We start from the raw sequence: 26,300 nt of genomic DNA, 5'->3' as shown, positions 1-26,300 counted from the left end.
GACCGGAAAGGCCCTAGACTGAAAGAAGACGCACGCGTGTTGAGGATTTCTCGGCTCAGAAAGGGTCCAGCCCAGGGCTGGCAGAGAGTCAGGGTTTAGCGGCAGCAGCACCCTCCCCTCACCCTCCGCGCCCAGATTTCCTAGAAGGGCTGTCACCCAACAAGCTCTCCCATTGGTTTAGAGAAGGGCGAGCCCGCCTTTCTCCGTTGTCGATTGGCTGTCCGTTCTCCCGGCGGGTAGGGGGCGGGGTTTGGGCACTTTCGGATTGCATCAGCGGTCCCTTCCGGGCCACGTGGCTCCAGCGTAGTGTCCCCGGGAGCCCCAGCCCACCTCTGATCGGCCTCCGCTTTCGTTTCTAGTCCATAGTTTGGGGGTCCTGTCTTTTTTTCGTGATTCGTCCATGTCCGAGGAGAAGGCCAGCCGCCCGTCAGGGACGATGGGGGGCGAGGAGAAGCCGGTGAGTGGAGCCGCCAGGCTGGGCTGGGCTCTCCTTGCTGCCCAACGGCCCTGCCGTACGGCGGCGGAAAGAAGGAATCGGTAGGGTCGTGTGGGACTCGGGAAACGGAGGGGGCGACGGAGGTCCTGCACGAGGCAGTGTCGCTTTGGGGAGGAATCCGTCCATTCATGGAGCAGGGCGGGGCCCTGCCGGTCGCCTCTGGCTCTGGTTCCGTCCCCTTTGGGCCGAGGAGGAAACAGGCCTTTAGTGAGTGCGTTGCTCAGAGCCGTACATCTAATTAGAAATCGAGACAGAGTTACGGGACTCCCAGACTAGTGTTTTTACATCACTGTAAGCGAAAACATTGCAGAGCCTCATTTAATCCTAAAACCCACCCTGTTAAGGGTAAAAGGCTCTAGTTTAAGGAAGGGATCCCGAGTTCCCGAGAGCTGATCCAACTTGCCCGTTTGGGTGGATTATAATAAATGGGGGAGGCCAGACGACCTGACAAACGACAGAGAAGTCACACGCTTTCCCTGCCTGGTGCCGGAGGCTGCCCTATCCTGTTTCACACGTGCTAATCACTTCTCTTTTGAACTTTCCCTTTGGTGTCATCCGTTGCTTAGAAACATCTCCCAGGTCCCTTTCAAGCCTCCAGGTCGAGGTTTGTGTTTTGTCGTGCGTGCGTGCGTGCGTGCGTGCGTGTGTGTGTGTGTGTGTGTGTGTGTAACAAACAATGTCAAGTATTCATCCTGCTAGGCCTTGTTCTGCACTAGGCCGTGCAACTAGAAGGCCAATAGCCCCCAGCCTGACCTTGAGGCCCTCACAGGCTGGTGTGTGAAGCTGCCGAAGCGGGAGTGCCTGACCCTGCTAGGGAGGGCTCTCTTGAATTGAGTTGGGAAGAGAATGTGTATTTACCAGATAAATCAGACAGGACAGGGCTTCCCAGGTGAAGGTAAGACAGCAGTGTGAACAGGCAACCTACTGTGAATTGTCCGTGGGGCTGCCTGAAGGGGGAGCTACAGCAATCAGAAGGATCGTAGGCAACCAAGGACAGTTGAAATTGTTTTCTATGAGAGACAGTTTTTAAGCAGGGAAGTGATAGATGCGAACTGTCGTTGTAAAGATCACGCTGGCATTGGGGTGGAAGGTGCCTTGGGAAGCAGTGAAACCACAAGCAGGAGGGAATTGTAATGGTCCAAGTGAGAGGTGATGAGGTCTTCAGTTAAAGCAGCCTCGACCCTAACCCTCTAATAGGACAAATCACTTAAAAGCCACAGTTTTTCTCATCAGTAAAATGAGTATGTCCTCTAACTTAGGGATTAAATGGGGGAAAATTCACATGCACACATTCTAAATGACATTAAGTGATAAATGGTGCCTGTCCACAGACTTTTTTCAACCCATATTTTTTTTCACTTAAGAATGATCTTTACTGTTTTGTAACTTGTTTTTTTATGTTTTTTTTTCTTAATAGTCTATAGTCAACTTTCGTGTCCATAAATATGCTGCTATGCCATTCTCAATTGGAGGTGATATATGGCTAAAAAATATATGATTTCTCCCTCCTGTAATAATGATTACACAATACTAATATTTATTATTAACTATGGGGTCTGGCACTGTGTTACATGCTCAATCTTCAGAATAATTATGAAATGGTTTGTTATTATCGCCATTAAACAAATGAGGAAATAGACATAGTAACAATAAGTAACTTGCTCAGACCTAATATTCTGTAGCTAATACTCATAACCCCAGTGCTGTCCTGCCTCCTTTCATCTGCCTGGGAACAAGTCAAACTGTTGGGATTCCCAGGACAGACCTATCCCAGCTGTCAGTCTCTGGGATTGAATTTACTTAAACTACACTCTACAGATACTTTTTTTTTTTCCAACTCCTAAATATCCCTGAGGAAAGTAATTATGTGGCTTCCCTTCACAAACTGGTTCTGTATCCCCCTTTTTGGGTTGAAATTTTAGATTGCCTTTACATAAATATGTAATATATAAACTCATATCTTTTTCTTCTGTTTTCATTGGAAATAAAGAACAGTTGCCTATTCCCAATTGTAGTAAAGACAGAATGAGTCTCAGGGTTCCAAGAGATAAGTTTCAATGTCCTAGCTCTACCTACAACTTCCTACCTGTATACTAATGGGTTAATTACCCTCTTTGAGTCAGTATATTCCAATTTGTAAAATGGAGAGGGATTTAGAACACAGAAACCTCTGTGTTCGCTCCCTCTTTTCTACTACTCCCATTCATTCGACAAATATCCATATCACCAAAAACATTTTATCAGAAAAATAGAATTATTTCATTCTTTTTCCATTTTAAACCCGCACAGACAGACCTGTAATTTGTTTTGATCCCTTCTGTTTTGAAATAAAACTAGTTACATCAGTACTATAGTATAGCGAAGGCAGATGAGACTGTTGTAACTGTTGATTAGTACTTGACTTGATTAGAATGGATTTACTCATAAATTATGTTCATTATTCATCTGTAGACTATAAACGAACCTTAAAAAGTTTATAAAATTCAGAATGCCAGAGTGAGGGAAGCTTTAGCATGAAATTAGGAGTCCTATATTTTCAGGTTTTTTTTTTTTAATTATATGATTAACATGTTTTATAAGATTCAAAAGAGTAACCAAAGTATCCAACTGTTAAATGGATAAATAATCAATGATATATTATTTGGCCATAAAAAAGAATGAAGTACTGATACATGTAACATGGATGGTCTTGTGAAACTTTTTATAGGGCAGTTTGCTTTGGATGTTCCCATCTGAGCAGTCACAGTGATGTAAGTGATACATTTTTGAGAAAATGTTCTTCACAGCAGCCCATGTGTAGTTCAGGGTTTCTTGCCTTCAACAATGTTGAATTGACATTGGAGGCTGGATAATTCTTTGCTGTGGGAGGCCGCCCTGTGCATTATCAAATGCTTAGCAACGTCCCTGGCCTCTACCCACTATATGCCAATTACACCCTCTGGTTTGACAACCAAAAATGTCTAATGACCCCTGGGGGGCAAAGTTGCTTCTGGTTGAGAAACACTGGTATAGACCTACTCTGCTGTTGGCTACCTTTTTGCACAGGACTTACTGCTTTAAAACTTTCTATGACTTCATGTACTAGTTGAAGTCCACGTTGCTTGTGGTAACTTTTAGTGCTTGGTTCTGTCTGAGCCCTGGTCTGTCTTCACTTACATTATTTCCTAAAACAGTCCTGCTTTAGTTAGCCTGATATTCTCTCTCTCTCTCTCTCTCTCTCTCTCTCTCTCTCTCTCTCTCTCTCTCTCTCTCTCATTTCCCACAATAAGTTTATGTGTACACGTAGAACACATGTCCTCCATTCTCGAAATCCAACCTGTTGAAATCTTCATCCTTGAAAGCTCTGACACTTACTATTGTCCTAGTAGCTTTTTTGACGTCTAATCATAGTGCTGCAATTGCATTCTTTCTCCTCCAAGAGTTTTTCACACATGCATGCCTTAGTTTTCCCGGAGAGATTAAGTTTGCACATGGTAGGGATTGTGTCTATGTTTGCTTCCTCCACAGAGTTTAACAAAATACCATGATCTTCGTAGTACTTGTGGAATGGATGGATATATATCGCACTGATTTTATTTTTCTAAAATACTGTTGCTGAATAAATGGCATGCTTCTTTATGGCTACATATTTAGTATATGTCCACGTAAATCTGAACAGAGTCATAGGAACAGGCAAAATAAATGAAACGTGAGGACTTGAATGTTATCAAGTAGCTCCTCTCTACTTTTTCAGGACTTATCTTTAAGTTGTTAACTTGTCTTTGACAGTGATCAAATTTTCTAGTCTTTCAAAATCAGATTTTCACTTTTTAAAAATAGATGCTAAAAATAACATCCTTAAATATTTTCTCAGGGCAGCATGGAGGGGTATCAAAGTAGATTAAAATATAAAATCTTCATTTCTTTTTTGTTTTTTAGGTAGGTGCCAGTGAGGAGAAACGAAAGGAAGGAGGCAAGAAGAAGAACAAAGAAGGATCTGGGGATGGAGGTTGCACAGAGGTAAGTGTTTCCGGGCTCTGTTATCAAAGATTGACAAGCGGCAGGGAGCCAGCTGGCTCAGATTTGTCCTGTGACAGAGTTTAGTGGTTTACATGGAGTTGTAAGACGCCTCTACGGTGTTTTCCTCGAAAATAAGACCTAGCTGGACCATCAGCTCTAATGCGTCTTTTGGAGCAAAAATTAATATAAGACCTGCTCTTATTTTACTATAATATAAGACCAGGTATAATATAATATAATATATACCGGGTCTTAAATAATATAGTGTAAGACCTGGTCTAATATAATATATAATATAATATAATACCAGGTTTTATATTAATTTTTGCTCCAAAAGACGCATTTAGAGCTGATTGTCCAGCTAGGTCTTGTTTTTGGGGAAACACGGTAGATGGAAAAATCAGGGAGAAGGTTTAGGAAAGTCTGAGAGGGAAACAGACTTGCAATTATTTGTTATTGAATGAGGAAAACAACTGAAGTACAGTTGTAAGAAAACCTGCGAGATTAGATATGAAAATCAGAGAATACATGTTGGAGAGAAGGGGACTGTGCTAATCACGCAGTTCCAGATTGGATGCTAGCAGTCCTGTCTTTTCATTCAGTGAGATGTTAAGGGGGAGAGACTTGGTGTTTGAGTGATACTGAATACAATAGAAACCAAAGAAAGCCCACTTCCTTGACCCCATTCACACTGTTTCCACCTGGACCTGCCATTAGGGTTTGGTTTTAAGCCAAGACAAAGCTCCTTGAGGCCTCTCAAGTATGGAGAAAATTCTCTCACTTCCCTGTGCTCACACTGAAAGGAACTGGCTTTTCCAAAGTCAGCCCAGAATCAACCTGGTTCCTGGGTGTCCTGCTTTAGGAGGTGGTTAAGCTTGTCTTTCTCCTTTATTTTTGAATTGCTGTGAACTTGGATTGCTGTGACTATACTTCACTTTTTGGTTTAGTCATTGCAACCATTTTATTAGAGACTTTTTAGAAAACCAGCAGCATGCAGAAGAACAAAGGAATAGCTTTTAAGAAGTATACTATAGCACAATAAACTGGCTTTAAAGAGCTGTTTTTATGAATGTCATGTTGCTAAATTGATAGTGCGTCAGTTAACCTAAGGGCAAGTTTGTAAGTAATTAAGAACACCAAGTGTTGCTTAGAGCCCTGCCTCACCATTTCTCTTATGTTTTGTCCATTATACCCCGCTGTATTTGTGGGGGAAATTGTTGATTGTGAATTTCAAAATTTGCAAGTAAATATAAAAATGCATATGTTTCCTAATTTCTTGTTTATGCTTTCAATACAATAGTACGAGCTGTTCTGTCACAGCTTGAGGATTAGCCTGGAAATAGGAACAAAGGGTATAATTAGAGGACGTTTCTGAATAGAGAATTATAAGTGCGACATGTGATTATGTATGTATTAAATGATCTGTCTGGAAAAATGTGTACAGTGAGATGTCCAAGATGTTTCCTCCTCTTCTGTGCTCCTATCATTTCTATACTTGTCTTGTTCCCCTTCAAAGGGCAACACGCAGGCCTTATTCTCTGCGTTCCCAGGGTCCGGCACAGAAAGTATCTGTACCATGAGTGTTGAATACATTAAATGTGACAGTGGGTTTTTCCAATTAGGAAGCACCAAGTAGATGTGGAGATAAACTGCAATAAAATACAGAGGGTCACGTAGGTAGGTAGGACTGTACTGATGCTTCCAAGTAGGCAGGACCAGGTAGTATGCTTCGGCCTGAGGGGGTTAGGGTGTGGATGTAGAATGACAGGCTCCAAGCTTTTAGTATATTCACAGGGTCTTCATCCTTGAGGTTTCTGGACTCCTGTGATAATTGAATGAAAAGCTCCTAAAGAAGACCTGAATGATAGAGAACGAAAGGACTGCTGTACGAGGGAATTACAGAGATTAAGTCTCTTCCATTTTAAAAGATGAAGGCTGAGAAAAACTGTGATTGAAATGAGAAGAAAATTTTGTATAAGAGGGAAAAGTACTACTTCACATAAGATAAATTTATTCTAATAAGTTATATTCAAACAGTGCAAAAAAATATTTTTTTTAATGATACGATTTTCTCTTTTTTCTTTTTTACTATAGTATTTAGGGAAATGTTAACCTCTGAGGTTGACATAGCTGGTAACTGACCATCAGAGACCAAAGTACGCAAGCTAGATGAACAATGAGTCCACATAGTGTGGTTGATTTTTATTTTCTATTATCACAAGTCATTTTCTCAAGGATTTAGATACTAGCTCGTACTCCTTTCAGATTGTGTTATGTTGATATATATTATGTTTAGAATTTTGGGTAGCATTGTCAAAACTGAATAAGTATTAAAGCATATATTTGACTAAGCTATTATAGATGACTGATTTAAATCTATGTCAAGATAGAAACTCATGGTAAAATTAAGCCATCCCCTCTTCACTTTTGTATGTAGCTGTTAATATCCATGGTATTTTCATTTGAAGATCATAAATTATGTAGATGTTAGTGGTTTGACTATTTTATGACCACAGATTCACCACCTGCTTTTTGAAATATTTTAAAGACTGGAGTCTCTAACAGCAGAGGAAGTCAAATCTCTGATTATTGTCTCTTTTTTACTTTCTTTGTCAAACTTTTGGGAACCTGAGTGGGTTCCCAAAATATAAAAGTATTTTGGTTAATTTAATTCAGCATTGTAAGCATAGTGTTGTAGTGTTTTCTTATATTTGCTAATTAAATACTCCCAAGAAAGATGGTGATCATGGCTTCTTTGAAATACTTTCCTTGAATGGGAGTCTTTAAGTCAAATAAATTTAGAGTTGGTTAATTAAAAAGTGTGAGTGGACATATAGTCTGACCAGCTTTCAGACCATCCCTTGAATAAGATTGGAATAAAATGGAAAAGCCAGCTGGTTTTCATTTCCAGTATTGTTTATAGTTGTAAAATCGTTTGGTTAGAAAAGTCCTTAAAGAGAACATCTTAAAAGAAAAAAAAAAAAATCCCCTATGCAAATAATAGCAAAATGGCAGCCCAGATATGTATTGTTACTTGTATTGTTCTATTTTTAAAAATTTTTAAAGCAAAAATTATAAGAAAAGAGCATTTAATTCCCTTTTTCACCTTCATTTGGGACAACATTAAGGTAATGCTTGGTGATTTTGGCACTCCATTTACCATTTACTAATTCATGATTACTGAATTAGTAATCATGGTTTTTGTATTGTCTTTATTATTTCTTTCCCTTTTCTAAAAAGGAAAGCAAGTATTTACTGATTATTTATTTCCCCATTTGTTGTCTTGCAGTTGAATCCTTGGCCTGAATATATTAACACACGTCTTGAAATGTATAATAAACTAAAAGCAGAACACGATTCCATTCTGGCAGAAAAGGCAGAAAAAGATAGCAAGCCAATTAAAGTCACTCTGCCTGATGGTAAACAGGTTGACGCAGAATCCTGGAAAACTACACCATATCAAATTGCCTGTGGAATCAGGTATAAGCTGCACCTATCTTGACCTTCTTTTGTCTGTAATTAAACTTTTAAAAAATTATCTTGCCAAGTTTTATCCTCATAATATTTTTAAGTTACTGTTCAATGTTTTTAATGTTTAATTGACATTATTTGGGATTTTTAAAAAACAGAAATAATATGGAGCTTTAGAGTCCAGATTAAAAAGTTAATTTCTGAGAGACTCCCCTTTGGCCTTATCTTACAAAGGATTTTGTATTACTAGTTCTTATACTTTGATCATAAATGTCACAAAACCAAGGAGACAGTGTTTTACCTACTTTGACTTAAATGCCTCAGTTCTGAAGTTAAATGAAGGTCGATCATCTCACATGGGAAAGTTATGAAACTAATACATGACACATGAAAAAATGTGCTATATTTATAAATCCAAAGACGGGCCATGTCTAATCTAAAACTTAACATTTCTATTGGGTTCGGAATAAGTAACTGAGAATTAGATGCATGCTTTGTAATGCTTTCTTAATCTGATACGATGTTGAGATCAGTAGGTGGCCAGTTTATCAGGAAATGATGAAGCTGGATAAGCATAAATTGATGCATGTATCTTGTTCCAGGTGTTGGCAAACTGTGATCATAGCCTGTTTTTGTACAGCCCGAGAGCCAAGAATAGTTCTTAAATGGTTTGAAAAAAATAAGACAGTAAGAAAAATATGCAACAGAGACTATGTGTGGCCTGCAGACTAAAACATTTATATGGTCCTTAACAGAAAAAGTTTACCAACCTCTGTCTTAAATATTTTAGTATAAAACATGTAAATATATATTTAGTCACTAATTATACATAAGAATATATATAGGTATATATGCATGTGTGTGTATAGCCAAGGCTTTTTGGAGTAGAGTGCTGATTGAGTTTTACGCTATCTGAACATACTTGAGAAGCAATCTGAGTGCAGAATCCTGTCAGATTTTTATATGGTTAGTTCATCTGCACCTAATTTGACAATTTTTTTTATTTGGTGATTTGCCTTTATCAAGCCTTCCCTAACATTTAACTTATTTTTCATAGAAATCATAACTCCCTTGTATTATTATTTATTTATATTTTAATTTATTTATACTATTTAATTATATGTTGAGTTGAGCTACATGAAATCACCATGATTGTCAAAATTTCATATTGTTGAACCTAAGACATAAAATAACAAATAGACAGGTTTGAGAACCAACCCAGCTGATTATCGGTAAGTCCACTATGCAGCTGGTCGAAGTAGAAGCAGTTAGGTCAATGAGCCATGAGTCTTCATTGTGCCAGGGACATTGGTTAGTTCTTTTTACAAAGAGAATATGGGGTGTTTTAGTTAATTTCACCACTGCTTCTACCTAAAGTACTTCTACCTTACTCCGAAGGAAATAAGAAAGTAAGTTGTAATATCAACCAAGTTTCCAAGTGAGATCATCAATAACTGGGTAGACTTTTAAATTGCAGTTCAATCTGTCATTTTAGAGGTACTTTTGAAGGTCACTTGATTAAGGGATTCCTCCATATTGTATTCCTCCATATTGATATTGTAGCTGTGTTGGGTTTAAAAAGCAGGCTCCTATTAGTCCACGAAGTTTTTCTCTACATTCTATAATATTGTCCTCCATATTACATTATAATTTATCAAGTGGGCAAGTGAAAATAATTTTTCCAGAACTACACAATTCTAAATTGAATCACATAAGACATTGATGTGCTTTAGAACTGGACTTAAGTCACTGATCTGCGAGTGAGGGTGCTTTATGACATTTTTACCAAAGTCCAGAATAGCTTCTTGTTCCATGAAAACTTACAGCATGAATAACAGACTGTTTAAAGGTTCAGATGATTACTAGTGAATATGAAGGGGAAGAGAAAAAGAAGGCATGCTTCATTTACTTCAGATGGTTTTCTTTGAAGTTTTGTTAAAGTATGGATTATTTTATCCCTTCTTTGGAAAATTGAAATGATCCGGTATGGGCCATGTGTCATCTCCATTTTCAAAGTAACTATTATTAGCATCTCAGGTCACCATTTTGAACCCTGAGATAAAAGTCATTTTCCCCCCAAAGAATACGAGCATAGTAGTTGCCTTTTGATCAGTTCTTTAGTCTTCTGTAAACTTCTACACCAATGGTAAAATACATTCCTTTCTGCCAAATCTATGTATGTTTTAGGAAATGTGTATATTTTATTGATTTTATGGGCTCCATTTGATTTCAGGAAGAAAGGAAACCTTGGATATAACCTATGGGAAATTCAATGGGAACATTGAAAGTGGGTTAGGAATTTATTCTTTACTTTCTCTTTGTTCCTCTTTCCTTAAGTGGGGAGCTTATGTAACTTGGAAGTAAACCCCCAATCAGAGCAAGGAGAGAACCACCCAGCAGAGCAGCCATAACACAACTGGCTTATGCCTCCCTATGGTATATTTAAAGACAGACAGTGGAAAGGCTTTGCAGTTTTCCTTCATAGTGTAGACTGTTGCCTGCTTTTTGTTGAGTTGTCAAGACCATTATGGACTGTCATTTCCCTAACTACGCATTCAGGTCTACAATCTGACTATTTACTCAATTCTGCTGTAGCCACGAAGCTTTCTGAACCTTTCTTAACTTGCATCCCGTTTGCGTCCATGCCCATTCCCTCATCTGGAGTGCCATCTCATCTCTTTTTCTTCCTGGCCAAATCTTTTGCTCCTTCAGCCCCTTGTAACTTTATCCTTGGAGCCTGTGCAGACTACCTGACCTATGTTACTTTCCCCTTCTCAGAAGTCCTGTGGCTTTTACTCAGACTTGGTGGGGTCTGACATCTCATCCCTTGATGACAGTTTGTGTTTACTATATACTGTGTCTAGACATTTTTACCATATTATTAAAAGTTTTGTTGAGTAGTCTTTCATTTTACCCATATATTTGTTATAAACAATACCATATTAGGCATTTAAGTAATTTATTCTGAGGTTAACATTGCCTCCCCAAAAAAAATTCTGATACAGATTTTAAACAGGCAGAAGAGCAGAGAATTTACTTTATAGCCTCCTCCCTCCCCTACCTTTTTTTCCATTGGAGTCTAAATACTTGGCTTTGTGGAGAAGTTATTTTAAAATTAATCAGACCACTGAAATTGTTATTGTTTGTTTATCAGAGTTGCCATATCTGCTTAAATAAGCATTAAATGTCATAAAATAGTGTACTGAACTTTCAGGATGTTCTAGTTATATTCTTAGTTATATTGTTTTGAGGGTTGGTCGCTTTTTCCATTTTATTTCAGAAAGATATATAAACACGTATGTATTTATACACATATATACACATCTATATATAATCTGTTGTGTTAATATGTAATACATAGTGTTTATTTTCCTGTTCTTGTTCTTAAATTAAGTGTTGTGCTACAAAGGACGATTTTTCAGATTCTTGTATTTCATAAATACGTGTCTATTTTTTAAGTCAAGGCCTGGCTGACAACACCGTTATAGCTAAAGTGAATAAAGTTGTTTGGGACCTAGACCGTCCTCTGGAAGAAGACTGTACCTTGGAGCTTCTCAAGTTTGAGGATGAGGAAGCCCAAGCAGTAAGTTTTTATTTACTGTTCATTGAATTTCAGGATGAAGATTCCCCTTTGCAATGTTTTCCAGCTCATTACTTACTGCCATTGCATGACTGAAGTTTACTGATGTCTCCTTGTCATATTTGAAATCTTCATTTTGTCTTTTATTTGGGGGGAACATAATCAAACTGCTTGCCTTATAAAATTAAGAAGAGAAGTTGCATACATTTTTTTCACTATTAGATACTAAAGTGGAAAAAATGTTCTGGAAGTCTATTAAAATTTTATTAAAAATTGATTAAGCAAGTAGAATTTGTTTTCTACACTATCAATCACCACTTAAACAAGACGTATATACTTAAAACAAATAAAATTGAACATTAATTACTTAAAGTACTCCGGGTATTGGACAATTGATTTCCATATTTTTCTCATCTTAAAATGCAGATCTGCTGGAAGCACTATAAAAAATCAACCTGCATTTGAAGGTTTTCTCCTTCACTATGGTATATTCTGTAAAGGGAAATAAAATACATTGTTTTATTTTGTTTCATTGATGATGGTTTACTTATGTACGTGAATCGATGGTTTTCAAATGTATTCTAGATTCCTTAAATTTTTAAAGATAATTTTAAAAATCATTTGGGTACCTTACTATTAAATCTTAAAAACATTGCTTTGGATTTATTCCGACTCATCTGAATGACCACCTTGAAGCCTCGTGCTGCCATTTGATTTCAGTGTCCATATGCTTGTCCTTCATAATTGTATTATAGAGTCAAGCTGTACCACCTTAGTTTGGGGCCAATAAGAAAAGCAGGTACATCTTAAGTGATGCTCCATAGCAAAGTCAAGGCAGAGAATAGCACAGGGGACGTGGGCACACTCACTCAAAAGACCTGGGCCACTGCTGTCAAGGAGACAGTCACACTGGGAGCAGCAATCGTTTTCAAGGAACAAAATCCATCCCACTTAATTAATGATGCTCATTTGACTTTAATTCACTTGAAAACAATTAAACTAGATAATTTCTAAGTATCAATACAATTTAGTAATTAGTGTCCTTTTAAATTATTTTGTCTCTGAACAGAATCGCACTGCAGTTTGTAGATTTGTAAATTTAGATTTTTATGACTTGGGTTTATTTACAATAAATTTTATATATCGCTTTCAGACAATTATATTAATTTACAGCTTGTATGCCCAGGCTCAATCTTTCTCATTTTGTGAATTTTCAGGTATATTGGCATTCAAGTGCTCACATAATGGGTGAAGCCATGGAAAGAGTCTATGGTGGTTGTTTATGTTATGGCCCACCAATAGAAAATGGATTCTATTATGACATGTACCTTGAAGAGGGGTAAGTTATGTAACCGGATGAAGAAAAATAAAATCTGAATTACTATGGGTCTCTATATTATTTTTAAAGAGTTCTCAATAAACGAGGAATGACATAAAACTTACTGCTTCTTAGTCACTAAGTAATCCCACTACCAAACTTGAATTGTTGTAGTGACCTGTAAAGTTGTAGAGATATTAGTGAGAGCTTTGTTCCAGATTGATGGAGGTGGAACCCTGAGGTGTACTGGGAAATAAAATGAAGCTGGTCCTCTCCTCTCCTTTAAACGTGGTTATAAATTTGGAGGGAGGGTTCACTAGAGGGAACAGTCCCCAGGATGACTAAGGTAGAAGCCACGGAAAATATAAATTATAAAAATAATTTATGAAAAACGTCTAGTTTATAATTCTAATATATGATGCAAGGGTCTCATTTTTTATATTAAAAGCTTGAAGTGTTCTAAAGAACTGTTTCTCCAACCTGTGGTATGAGTGGAATGGAATGGAAGGAAATTAATTATACTTTCTTCTTCAGGGGTGTGTCCAGCAATGATTTCTCTTCTTTAGAGGCTTTGTGTAAGAAAATCATTAAAGAAAAACAAGCTTTTGAAAGATTGGAAGTTAAGAAGGAAACTTTGTTGGAAATGTTTAAGGTAAATTGAACTGTGACGTTTATATTACTCATTAATGTTATTTGAAGTTGTCACTGGGGTTTAGCGTATAAGTTGAAGCCTGTCCTGTTTTTAGAAAAATGTAATGATGTTTTCAGAACATGAAATATTGACATATTTATATTCAAACAATGTTTTGATAAGATGTACTTTGAGTTATATTTTAGCTATAGTATTTAGAGAACAAAATTAAAGAAAGGTTTTTTTTAAAAAAATAATTTTTCCTGTTTTCAGTACAACAAGTTCAAATGCCGGATATTGAATGAAAAAGTGAATACTCCAACTACCACAGTCTATAGGTGAGAATATCAAATGTCATTAAATGCAGGGGGTGTCATTTCATGTCTTTTATTAATATTTCTTTCATTTTTACTTTAGGTGTGGCCCCTTGATAGACCTCTGCCGGGGTCCTCATGTCAGACACACTGGCAAAATTAAGACTTTGAAAATACACAAAGTAAGTAATGGAACTTTCAAGACTCTCTCCATATAAATGTATTTGTCTAGTAGAGATACATATTTAAACTTGTATTGGTTTCCCTTTCTTCCGTTTTCCTTTTGCAAATGTAAGGGTAGATTTTTTTCTCATGCCATTTCCTGACTGGGTGCTATATGTAATTAGGCTTTTTTAGCTGAAATTCTTTCAAGCAGTGGTTGATTAGCCATTCATCACCAGAGCCCACGGGGATGGAGATTGGGGGATTCACAAAGTCACGGGTATGAGCCTTCACCATCACAGCTTTAAAAGCTTTGAGACCCAGTTAGGAGTATGTGCTTTGGCCCTTTGTATGCAAGTTGTTCTTGTTAACCGAGCTAATCCTGCCAGTTTTATACTAGTTTATAAATCTTTTACAGGTGATTATTAGAATACACTTTAAATCATAAGAATAATAGAGTCATTTCAGGATTTTTTTTGTTGGTTTATTTTCCATTTTGGCTTAATCATTTTATGAGAGATGCCCTTGCTGTCAGTCATGTTCTTGGAGCTGTGGCTTGAGTGGGTATGGAGGGGTGGGCTCGTCTGAGGGTGGGCTGGATTAAACAGCCAGCTTTGTGCAGCGGAGTGAGCACAACTGTGGTACCTCGGCCTTGGGCAACTGTGAGATATTTACTAAGTGTGTACTTTTTGTGCCATTTTCTTGTATGAGGACAACTATGAATTTGATTCCTAAGGTGACTGTGAGAAGTAACATCTAACGCTTAAAATGAGGTATTTGCAAATTTGAATACTGTTTCATGGTTAATCCTTGTTTTCAGAATTCCTCCACATACTGGGAAGGCAAAGCAGATATGGAGACTCTCCAGAGAATTTACGGAATTTCATTCCCAGATCCTAAAATGTTGAAAGAGTGGGAGAAGTTCCAAGAGGAAGCTAAAAACCGAGATCATAGGAAAATTGGGAGGGTATGTTAAAAAAACAATAATGTATATAGACTGTTTTCTGTATTTTCACTTGAAATTTAGCTATATTAAGTACTAGGAATTGCCTTTTGAAGAAATACTATAGCTTTTAAGTATTGTACTGTGTCCTATATAAGCCATAAATTACTTACTGATTGTCCGCATTACCTTTCTACCTTTCTGTGCTCAGTACTACACAAAAATTTATTAGCTACTTATATTAAGAACAAATGCCGATAACCTAAAATTTTCTATAAAGTAAGTGTGGTGGTTTTTCATAGAGCTGGGAGATACTTTGGACATCGCCTGGTCTCACTGATTATTTTAAAGATATGGAAACTCTGTCCCAGAAAGATTAATCTACTTGTTGCCCAAGGTGATGCAACGAGTCACCGTTGTCTTTTATGGTGTCATTTCCTTTGTCCCTCTACCCATGAATGTTTTCTAAACTGGGAGTTAGGTTTCTTTCTGAAATTGTGTTAACTCTATGCCAGGCATCCTTGGCTGTTAGGTTATGAAGCTTGAGCAAGAGGCAGCATCCGTTGCCATGTGCCCTTGACGGCCTGAAATGAATTCCAACAGCAAGGAAGCCAGCGGTGATTGGTGGCACCTCCCTGAAAAGCCTGATTTGTGGGTAGGCAAGAAAGTAGGAGGGTGTGCCTCATTCACCATGACCCAAAGTCTCCAACTCCATCTCCATTTTCTAGTTTCTAATCAGGTCTTTTTCCCAATCTCTTTCCTGCCTCTCCTACTTTAAAAAAAATACGAAAAATTAAAAACAACCAGATGTTAGAGTTTTAAAGAGTTAAAACTAGGAGAGCTCCCTCCATAAATAGAAGAGAACTAAGACCCGTACTCCATGTCACTCTTGGGTAAACTTGACTGGATTCAGGCATGTAACAGGGAGGGAACTAAGTTGTACAACAACTGCAATTCTGTACCATTAAATTGCACACCAAAAATGTTGACATGTTTCCTTTGACTTGGAAATGGCACAAATGAAAATATGAGACATCATGACGATATGCTGAATGGAAGAAGTCTGAAGTTTGTTGATGTTGGATACGTATGTAAGAATTCTTTGCTTTTATTTTACCCAGGACCAAGAACTATATTTCTTCCATGAACTCAGCCCTGGAAGTTGCTTTTTCCTGCCAAAGGGAGCGTACATTTACAATACACTTATTGAATTCATCAGGGTAAGCCATAGTCATTATTTTCTTCTGCATATTTAGGACAGAAATTGATTTTATTAAATAAGGTCTGCTAAAACGAAAGATAATCTTGTATTTAAGAAGAAATATTTAAAAGAATAAATTGAAAAATGGAAGTCTGAGGTCTCATAAAGTGTTTAAAGTGTTCTTCCTTGCAAATGCATGATTTTGCCCATATGATCGGTGTGTACACAAGATAGAAGCCAGTGACCTTGAAGTGGGACTTGTGAGCCTTATGCAGGACCTCTGTGCTCTCTGACCATTCATTGGTATTTTCCTGGAGAAGCAAGTCAGTTTTGACACTGCTTTTTTCCTTTGTGAATCATGAAATGTTTAAAGCACACATTTCTAGAGAATATCACCAATGTCTGTGTACCTAATTTAACACATATTTATATTTTGGACTGTACCTGCTTCAGATTTTTTTATCGAAGTAAAGTAATACACATACAGTAAGGGGAGGAAAACTCCCCTTTTGGACCACTTTCTGATCCATTGCCCTCCTTTCCTAGAAGACTCTACTCTTGAAGTTAGCCTGGATCTTTTTTTATTCATGTTATTGTGCTTCTAACATATTGTATCCTAAATTGTTTGTGTATTAGTCTGAGCTGTGATTTTTTTTAAAAGCTATATACAGATTTAGTTTATTATCACTTGTTACATATTATTCTGCTATATAACTACCACAATATGTCCAGTCCTTTATTGGCGGACACTGGTGTAATTTCTCATTTTCCCATGTTACTAACTGTGCTGCAGTACCATCATTTGACAGCCTCCCTCTTTATGTACATACGCAAGTTTCCTCTTTGGTATATACCTACCAGTGGAATTTCTAGATTATAACTTGTGTATCCTGAACTTCACTAGAGTACAAAGTAGTTCTTTACAGTTTTATTCTCACCAGAAATATGAGCATTTATTTCCCTGCACATGCGTTCTGCTTGTTCTCTAACAGAGTGAATACAGGAAACGAGGATTCCAGGAGGTGGTCACCCCAAACATCTACAACAGCCGACTGTGGGTGACCTCAGGCCACTGGCAGCACTACAGTGAGAACATGTTCTCCTTTGAGGTGGAGAAGGAGCTGTTTGCTTTGAAACCCATGAACTGCCCGGGACACTGGTATTTGGCAGCTTTGAGTTTCCACTGAAGATTTTCCCATGCTGCAATTAGTCCTAGATTGCTTTACTTCCTTTGGAATAATTTTTGTTAAAAACAAATTATGGACTCAGAAGAGTATTTAAATGCAACATCCTTGCGGCATTGTCATTTTTTCTATGCTGGATTGGCCCTCAGAGCTGTAGACAGTCAAGAATGGCACTGGGGTAATAGCAGTGAACAGGCAGACTATGAAACAGGAAGACCGCATGTGCGGTATAGCGAATTCTCTAGATTTTTTAAAGAAACATTCTATCAAAACCTACTGCTAATGAATTAACAGTTATCCTTTCCAGGGTTAATCTTTGCCTTGAGGCTGCTCCACTTTCTATCCTTCTTGACAGTTGGATGAAGAACAGTTTGGGGAAGACTAGGGAGAGCTTTGGCTGCAGGTAGCTCAGTGTCTGCTCCTAGCAAGGCCTGGAGGGCAGAGGCGGTGAGAGGGAGCAGTCTGCATGAGGAGACTGAGTTCATTCTCAGTTTTCCCAGATTCTCCAAAGTATCTGAAGCACCTTCAGGCTAACAGGGAAGTGCAGCACTTTGGGGAGAGACAAGAAAGCACAGACCTTTCCAGGGTTATACATGATTCGTGTGTAGCCAAGTTTGCCTGATTTTTTCTTTTTCTTTTTTTTTTAATCTGAGCCTTAAAAGCAATCCTCAGATTAACAGGAATAGTGAGCACGAGGATTTGACTCCAGCCTTACGGGAATCATTTTTTCATTCTGTCTCAATTATGGATAGTTGTATTATAATTTATTTGCCGTTTTGTTCATGCCAGTGCTTACATTGTTGTATGAAGCCCAGAATTTGAGAAACGTTGCTTGTATGAACAACTGGCATCAGTGGCTTTCTAACAGCCTTTCATATAATATTAGAGAAGTTTTATTCTCGTATTAAATAGCAGTGGGTTTTACTTTTATATTTTCTTCAGCCTTATGTTTGATCATCGGCCAAGATCCTGGCGAGAGTTGCCTCTGCGGGTAGCCGACTTTGGGGTACTTCACAGGAACGAGCTGTCGGGAGCACTGACAGGGCTCACACGGGTACGAAGATTCCAACAGGATGACGCTCACATATTCTGTGCCATCGAGCAGGTATGAGACTCTGTAGCATAAAACACTTTGAAAGAAGTGTCAAGAAAGTCTCGGGAAATTATCGCTGTGTCATTTCTTTCTTTCTTTCTTTTTTTTTTCTTTTTGAAGATTGAGGATGAAATAAAAGGTTGTTTGGATTTTCTGCGTACAGTATATAGCATATTTGGATTTTCTTTTAAACTGAACCTGTCTACTCGCCCGGAAAAATTCCTTGGAGATATTGAAGTCTGGAATCAAGCTGAGAAAGTAAGTGGTGTTTTTTAGCAGGCGTGAATTCTGTTTGGCTGAAATTGGCTTCCTCCACAGAGTAAGAAAGCTAAGCCTCTTTAAATAGATAAAAGCAAAAGAAAATTGGAAATGGTTCCTGGGTGTGAATATGGTATTTTTTTTTCTGTATGATTTTGTGTTTAGAAATGGTTTGATGTGGTTTCAGTCATCAAACTGTAACCTTTTAAAGGGGGTTTGTGTATGAGTTGGTTTAGGTGGACAAAATGATAAAGCAGACAATAATGACCCATGAAAGTAATTATGATATTTTCAATCCCAAATTAGACTGGTAGAAGTTGCAGATGAACAGAAATTAAAATCAGTTTTTATTTATCTTTAGCAACTTGAAAACAGTCTAAATGAATTTGGTGAAAAGTGGGAATTAAACCCTGGAGATGGAGCTTTCTATGGTCCAAAGGTCAGTATATTTGTGACTTTTCTTTTTGGGTGAATAAGAGACTACTTATTTTAAAATAAGTTAAAAAAAAAGGGAGAGGGGGAATCAGCCCAAACCCAGTCATTGAGTTCAGCTTTAATATAGACGACATCTTGTAATGACTCAATCTTCGCTCCATAGATTGACATACAGATTAAAGATGCCATTGGTCGCTACCACCAGTGTGCAACAATCCAGCTGGATTTTCAGTTGCCCATCAGATTTAATCTTACTTTTGTAAGGTGAGTTTATAGTGTCTGCTCTTCTTCAAAGACATACCAAGCAATACATATAAGAAAGGAAAACAAATTATGTTTTTTCTTTCTAGCCATGATGGTGATGATAAGAAGAGGCCAGTGATTATACATAGAGCTATCTTGGGGTCAGTGGAAAGAATGATTGCTATCCTCACCGAAAACTACGGGGGCAAATGGTAATTCTTGTCATTGTTTCCTTCTGTGTTTTTCTGGACAATGTAAACTGGCTATAAGAAATATCTACTGTCCAATTTAGTTGCATGATGGAAAGGGAGAATGATTCCAATTAGTCACTTCTAATTAATGACAAGTATTTGCTAAAAAGTAAGGAATTACAATCTAAACCCAAATTTTTGGGCTCGAAGAATATTTGTTGTGAGTATTTTTATTTCAGAGTTTGATTTGATGAATGTTAGATAATACTTTATTATTCAGTAAGAAGCATATTTGTTTGATTGCTTTTCAAGTAACTTTGTTTTGGGATTTATATGGCTTTGATGTTTTTGTGAGAAAACAAGACTAGGCTTGGGCTTACCTTGTTCAGTATTCCTGACCATATTAAGCAAGTGTTTTGACACCCTTTAGAAGCCAAGCATTTTTCAAATTGAAAGTACAGATTCTAAACCGATGAACATTTTGTGTCTTGTTTCTATGAGGTTATGTTTTCGCTAGGGAGATATGAGCACATGACTTCCATTTTATTTTTTAAGCAATTTTATCTTTGCTCACAATTTGTAAAAGCAGTTGAAAACAGCACAAGGTTATAACACATCGATTTTGTAGAGCCTGCCATATTGTATGCAAAACTTGAGTAAAATGCTGTAAATCTGTTGTGTACATTGCAGTCATTTCAATTTTATTTGTAATTTGATTAGTTCAGACATTAAGGGGAGTTTGCCATATTTGGCAGTGAAATAAGATAAACTCTTTTCAGTTACATTTCAAAAAATCAAATCAAATATGGGAAACATTCTCTACGTGACATGTAGAGAATAGGGGGATACTCAGCTATCTGCTCTGCCAAACCCATGGTAGGTAGGGAAAAACCCACAGTTTGGGCAGAATTTAATTCCACTGCAGCCTTTTCCCTGATGTAACAAAACAACTTAAAATAGAGGAGTGATCAAGAGAAACACTGGCCTGATGTCTGCAACATCAGGAGGGTTTGACCCTGAAATACCCCAAAAGAAGAATTGCAGATAGGGTCATCTTTGAATACATAGCGAAAACACTCATTTTTACCAAATATCTTCACCAGTTATCATTGGTTACAATTTGGTGAATCCTGCGAATTGGATCTTGAATAAACTGAAGGCAGTCTGTGTTCCCCGTGAGGAATAAATAATAAAATAACGCTGGAGCAAAATACCTTTTTGAGTAAAATAACTTGAATCAGTAAGTGTGGCTCCTTTCCAGTTTGTTAACCCCACTGGCAGCCAGTGCATGGTGTTCTGTACCTGAGATATTGAGTGTGAGGCTTTGTCCCTGCCCCCAGTTTGCTTTGCCATCTGCTCAGCAAGACAGAATTCAGTTACAGATTTTTCTATTTAGGATTAGTTTTCTGCACCTGTATCTCCTGTTAGTCTCTTTGAATATTGAAAAAAGCCATATTTTTAAAAATGTCCCCCACACGTTTCAGGAAAGATACTGAAGAGTAGACTTATAAATGTGCCATTTGTGTGTAGGAAAATCCACATTAAATGTTTTTAATTTCTTCTAAAGGCCCTTCTGGCTGTCTCCTCGCCAGGTAATGATAGTTCCAGTAGGATCGACATGTGACGAATATGCACAAAAGGTAATCCTTAAGTATGACTTTTCTTTAAATTCGGAATCTGTTCTGCTTTTCAAATCCTGTAAACTATGTTCTTGGTAAATTGAACTGCTTATGATATGGAGAAATGCTACTATTTTCAATCTGTGGTAGGCTTGAATCTTTAATGCTTTTCTATGTGCTTGCATGATCAGAAGACATAATTTGGGTAGTGTTTTGTGTACGTGTATATTTTAGTGTTAGCAAATAGCAAATGCCTCAGGATGAGATGTAAATTCAAATGCATAATGCAGTTTAAGTTGCTCTTTGACTTAAAAAGTAATTTTGCTTCATTTTCAATGCAAATGTCTTCAATTATCTGAAACTTTTTTTCAGGTGAATGACATCCCAATGTTTTGCCCTACCCACCAGAAAACTACCTTACTAAGATGTAGAAATATTCATACTTCACACCTTAAAGGCTAGAACACTCAGTTTCGTCACAACAACAATCCGTACTGAGGAATGTTAAATGATTAAAAGTTGTGATATGAAAAAGCATTGTTTCAGAATTGCAAGTTAAAAGTAATAGATCGGTTAGTTAAAACAGACAAAAATCTAAATATCATTGAACAATCCTGTAACATCAAACTATGTTTCTAGATCATCAAAATAAATTGCACTCAGGCCTCAACTGTCTTTAAGAAATAAATGAACATTAAAGCAGCTAATAAGCAAACCATTCAGACATACTAAATTCCTATTACCGCACACAGTAGTTTTAGTTATAAATGATGAGAATCAGCTATGTTCCATGCTTAATTCACTGTACTTGATCGTGTATGCATTAGGAAAGCACACAGTAGGAAAGGATCTGTGTTAGTTAATTAACTTCTCAGCTCCAAACAGTACTGACCTTCCCTTCCCTCTGGGGAGCCTTTGGAATTATGTGGGGTGGAGTTTTTATCTTGGGAGGTTTTTGGTTATATTGACCCAAGGGTAGCACTAGGCTGCTTCATGACTAGACACCAGAAGTTAAACAGTCTGTAGTTATGGGGCCACTTCCCCAGTTGCAGGATAACCCAAGTCATGAGGTTGTGGCCCATGTGGAAACTAAGTCACCAGTGCTTTATTCTTTAAAGTAGGTTACAGTTGGAAATGTAGTCTTATCCTGGCACTCCAATAAACTATCTAAGAACCCTTGTGAAATTTACAAACTTATGAAATTCTCAACAGGTTCATTAGTTAACGATCACTAAGGCATGAGAACCTATTGAAATAATACTTCATTCAGACCTTTTTGTCAGTTTGGTGGTAATTGGTACACAAGTAGATGGAAAATTAATCTAGTGTGTTTAACTTAATTGGCAATTAATGCAGTGTAATCTAGTGTTCCTTTTTTTGGAAAGGAAAATTACTGAAAACATTATTTACTTAATACTTAAAGACTTGAGACGATAAAGTGGAATTGGTATTTTTGAGGGGAAAAAATGTCAGTGAATAATATCTAACATCGTTTGCCAACTTTAAATTCCTGGAAGTTTATTTCAAGATGTCCCTATATTTGATCCTTGGCTCTAACTCTTTCATCTGCCTCCTTCTTTTAATAAGTTTTCTTTTCTTTTTTGGGGTAAGCTTTCAAGACATGGATATATAGAGATTTAAGAAGAAAGGAACAGTTGTTAGCCTGACTTTGGCATAAGATGACTTAGGAGAAAAGAGGCTATATTTTATTAAGAACAAAATAACCTGATAGTTGGTTAATGATATTAAAAACAAAACAAACAAATAAATATGTCTTAACACATTCAAATGAGTTCAATTAGTAGGTCTACAGAAATAATTTCATTTACATGTGGTGTATTATAACCTGGTAATATGTGTCCATTCGCCTAAACCATCAAAGTGGCCAATATTTACAAATTATATCCCCTATCATACTGTGTGGAAACACACCATTTTTGTGCTTGTGTCTGCCATCAGACCCTTGAGAGCAGAAAAAGTCTGTTCCCCTCCTGTTGCCAGTGATTAGCTCAGTGCTCAGCACGTTGCAGGAAGGCCTCGCATGACTGGCCAGTGAGAAGCAGAACAAACAGTAAGATGTTGGAAGTGGCCGAGATAGGACATGATAAGCTTTCTTTTAATTAAAAAGGAAATCACTGTTGAGAAAGAAAAAAATTACTTTTTACTGTTTCTCAAACCTGATATTTTATTTTACTTAAATTATTCTTGTACAGCTCTATTTAATTAGGTCATTGTGTACACAGAATTATTAAAGAACTAACTAGTGTTAAAAGACAATTTTATATTTGCAGCTTATATTCCATTGCCTTGGAACATAAAAGGAGCTGTTGCGCTGCTTTTAGCCTATAGACTGTGCTAGCAACGTTTTATTTAAAAAATATATTGCACATAAATGGCAGCAATGAGTGGATTCCTTTACCCACTTGCTGCCTATTTGAGGGATCAGAAATAGTATCGTCTTTATTAGACTGGACATTCATCATTGGATGTTAAATGGAGGCTGATAAACACTTCATTTCCTGGCAGCCATATCAGGAACTTAAGAGATGTTTGCAAAACGATTTCTTTCTTTTTGTAATGTATGTTTTAAGACAGCTGATTACATTAAGCTGATTGCTTGAATTCTGATTTTTAAGGATTTTCTAAAACATCTTTCAAGAGCAAAATACGTTGTTTTGATTTTCTTCTTTATTATTGTAGACCCAAGTCACAAATTAATAATATGTTTTAATAGATATGTTAACATGTCTTTAAATGCTTGCATGGTTATCTAAACTGCAGATGAAATGAAATCATTTAAGATCAAAATACAATTCTAAGTTTGGGTCTGAAGAATTTGGTATCGCTCTTTGCATAGGTCCGGCAACAGTTCCACGAGGCTAAATTCATGGTGGACGTTGATGTGGATCCAGGCTGTACACTAAACAAGAAGATCAGAAATGCACAGTTAGCGCAGTATAACTTCATCCTCGGTAAGAAAGGAAGCTTACTGAGGAAAATCTGCCAAACCAGGAAAATTCTGAAATCTTGAAACTGAGGCTTAAGAATTGTGGTCATCAGTTTCGTTCCTTCCAAATCCTGATTTCTTACACTATTATGTTGATTCAGTTGATATAAAAAAGGAAAATTTTGGTGTGAAAAAGAATGATCGTTAAAGGTCTGTCTAAAAAATTTTCTCCCCTTCACCTTTTATTTCTTCATATGGTTAAGTTTTTATTCAGTTGTCTGGACGAAGTGACTCAGTAAGCACAGCAGTTTTAGGCATCGCGAAGTGGAGTTTTGATATCGGTTGCCTAACTTATACACGGTCACTTGTACAGTTTAATTAGAAGAAGCTACAAGGTGGCTTTTGGGTCCTGGGATCATTGCTTTTTTAATGCCCAATAAGAATCCTTCCATCTAAGGATTCTCACTGTCTTTTGTTTTAGTTGTTGGTGAAAAAGAGAAAACCAGCGGCACTGTCAATATCCGTACAAGAGATAATAAGGTACATGGAGAACGCACTGTTTCTGAAACCATCGAGAGGCTGCAGCAGCTCAAGCAGTCCCGCAGCCAGCACGCAGAAGAAGAATTTTAAGGAAGAACGTTGCCCCGATTGGCTCCGTGGAAAAGGACGTGCACTGTTCCCATAATATTAGCTTTGTCCTCTGGAAAACATTCATTTACACCGATCTGGAAATAGTTTGACAGAGTCTGCATAGCTGATTGCAGAAGATCAGCCTTTTTTGACCGAGAAAGGTTTTAGACAGTGCGTATTTAAAGGAGGTAATTAAAAGAGACACATTAAAATGGCTATTCATTAAATATCTGAGCACTGGAAATAAATCATGAGGAATGCTTTAGTGTGAGAAGGGAGAACATTTTCATTAATTTAATGCAGTGGAAAATAAAATTTTTCAAATTCTATTCAAAATAAAAACTTTAATTCATATAAGATTCAAAAATGTCTCTAACCTTCACATACATAGTACCCAGAACAAACTGCATGATTATATATTTACCTTGACTGTCTTATAACATATATGAGGTAAGGTGGGTGGAGGGGAGCAAGTGTACTGTGTACTGTGCATACTGTGCACACCTTGTATACTGTGTATGCTGTTCTCACCCTGGGGTGTGCGCTGGGCGTCTGCTGCTCAGTCACAGGATAATATCTTTTAGGAGTGTCACTTTTACTTTACTTCTTTTTGGATGTAAACCCTTAAACAATTAAAACCGTGGATCCAATGTAGAGTAGATTTGCACAAAGTTTTAAGATAAAGGATGAGTCTTCAACGAAATACATGTTTACGGCAGACTCTTTTGGGCCATTAGGTCCCTTATACAAATTCCCTATTCTCTTATAAGGGATCATTTTTGAATTTTTCTGCCAGTGAATGGTTATTGAGAGAACACCACAAAATAAGGAATTCCTTATGTGGATATGTATGAATTTCTCTTTAATATAATCCTGTTTAATAGGCAACATCTTGGCCGTTTTCTAATAACCCCAACAGCATGTTTGCAAGGGTCACTGAAAAGCAAAGCCTGCTCGCAAAAATTAATCCTCACTTTAATAAAGGAGATACGATCTTTAATCATAGGGATTTTTATTTTTAATTTCATAATTAAGCCTTGCTTATGACTGTCTTAAAACTTGGCCTCTGATAGGTTTGCAATTAATTTTTATATGTATGTATCTTGAGGGAAACTATATTTAAACTAGAACTTTGCATTTTCAAGTCATGATACCAAAATTTCTGAATCATTTTAAAACTATATTTAATTTTTATTTCTTTAAAATTCAAAGAATCTTTTTTCTAACAGACACTTTCTTAGCTTAGTCTTTGCTTCCAGTCGAAGCACTAGGGGACAATCCATTAAGGGCTCTTACAATTTGTGGGTTTAGACCTTCAAAGCTCTTTTTCTGTAGTTAGTTTATTTTATTATTTTTCTTTGTCTATCCTGGAGAGCAGAGACTGTTCCACTTACTGACTTATTCATCTGTTCTGCCCTGGCATGTAAGAAGAATTGAAAGAACCCAACTACTAAGCCTTTATTAAGAATCTAATCTATTGAGAGTTATCTTGGGGAACAAATATACAAGACAACAAAGTTGCAACCACTATGTGATAAAGACAAATTTTGTGAAATAAAAAATAGGTACCAAAACAAAGTAGGTA

At 37.1% G+C, this 26,300-nt stretch overlaps 1 protein-coding gene across 1 annotated transcript; it reads left to right on the top strand.

Moving 5' to 3' along the window:
• The first annotated feature begins 234 nt into the window (after positions 1-234).
• On the top strand, positions 235-25,717 carry TARS1 (threonyl-tRNA synthetase 1). The gene is made up of 19 exons (XM_081052996.1): positions 235-457; positions 4,415-4,495; positions 7,785-7,975; positions 11,426-11,549; positions 12,764-12,885; positions 13,399-13,516; positions 13,769-13,833; positions 13,913-13,991; positions 14,792-14,938; positions 16,036-16,134; positions 17,108-17,274; positions 18,242-18,404; positions 18,513-18,650; positions 19,012-19,089; positions 19,249-19,349; positions 19,436-19,540; positions 21,087-21,159; positions 23,996-24,110; positions 24,567-25,717. Exons 1-19 carry the CDS (start codon positions 401-403, stop codon positions 24,713-24,715), a joined length of 2,172 nt encoding a protein of 723 aa, XP_080909122.1. The 5' UTR covers positions 235-400; the 3' UTR covers positions 24,716-25,717.
• Positions 25,718-26,300: the final 583 nt, after the last annotated feature.

Source organism: Rhinolophus hipposideros (assembly GCF_964194185.1).
Source record: "Rhinolophus hipposideros genome assembly, chromosome: 7".
NCBI lineage: Eukaryota > Metazoa > Chordata > Mammalia > Chiroptera > Rhinolophidae > Rhinolophus > Rhinolophus hipposideros.
Note: the sequence above shows the minus strand (reverse complement) of the source record. Positions and strands in the feature narration are given on the sequence as shown.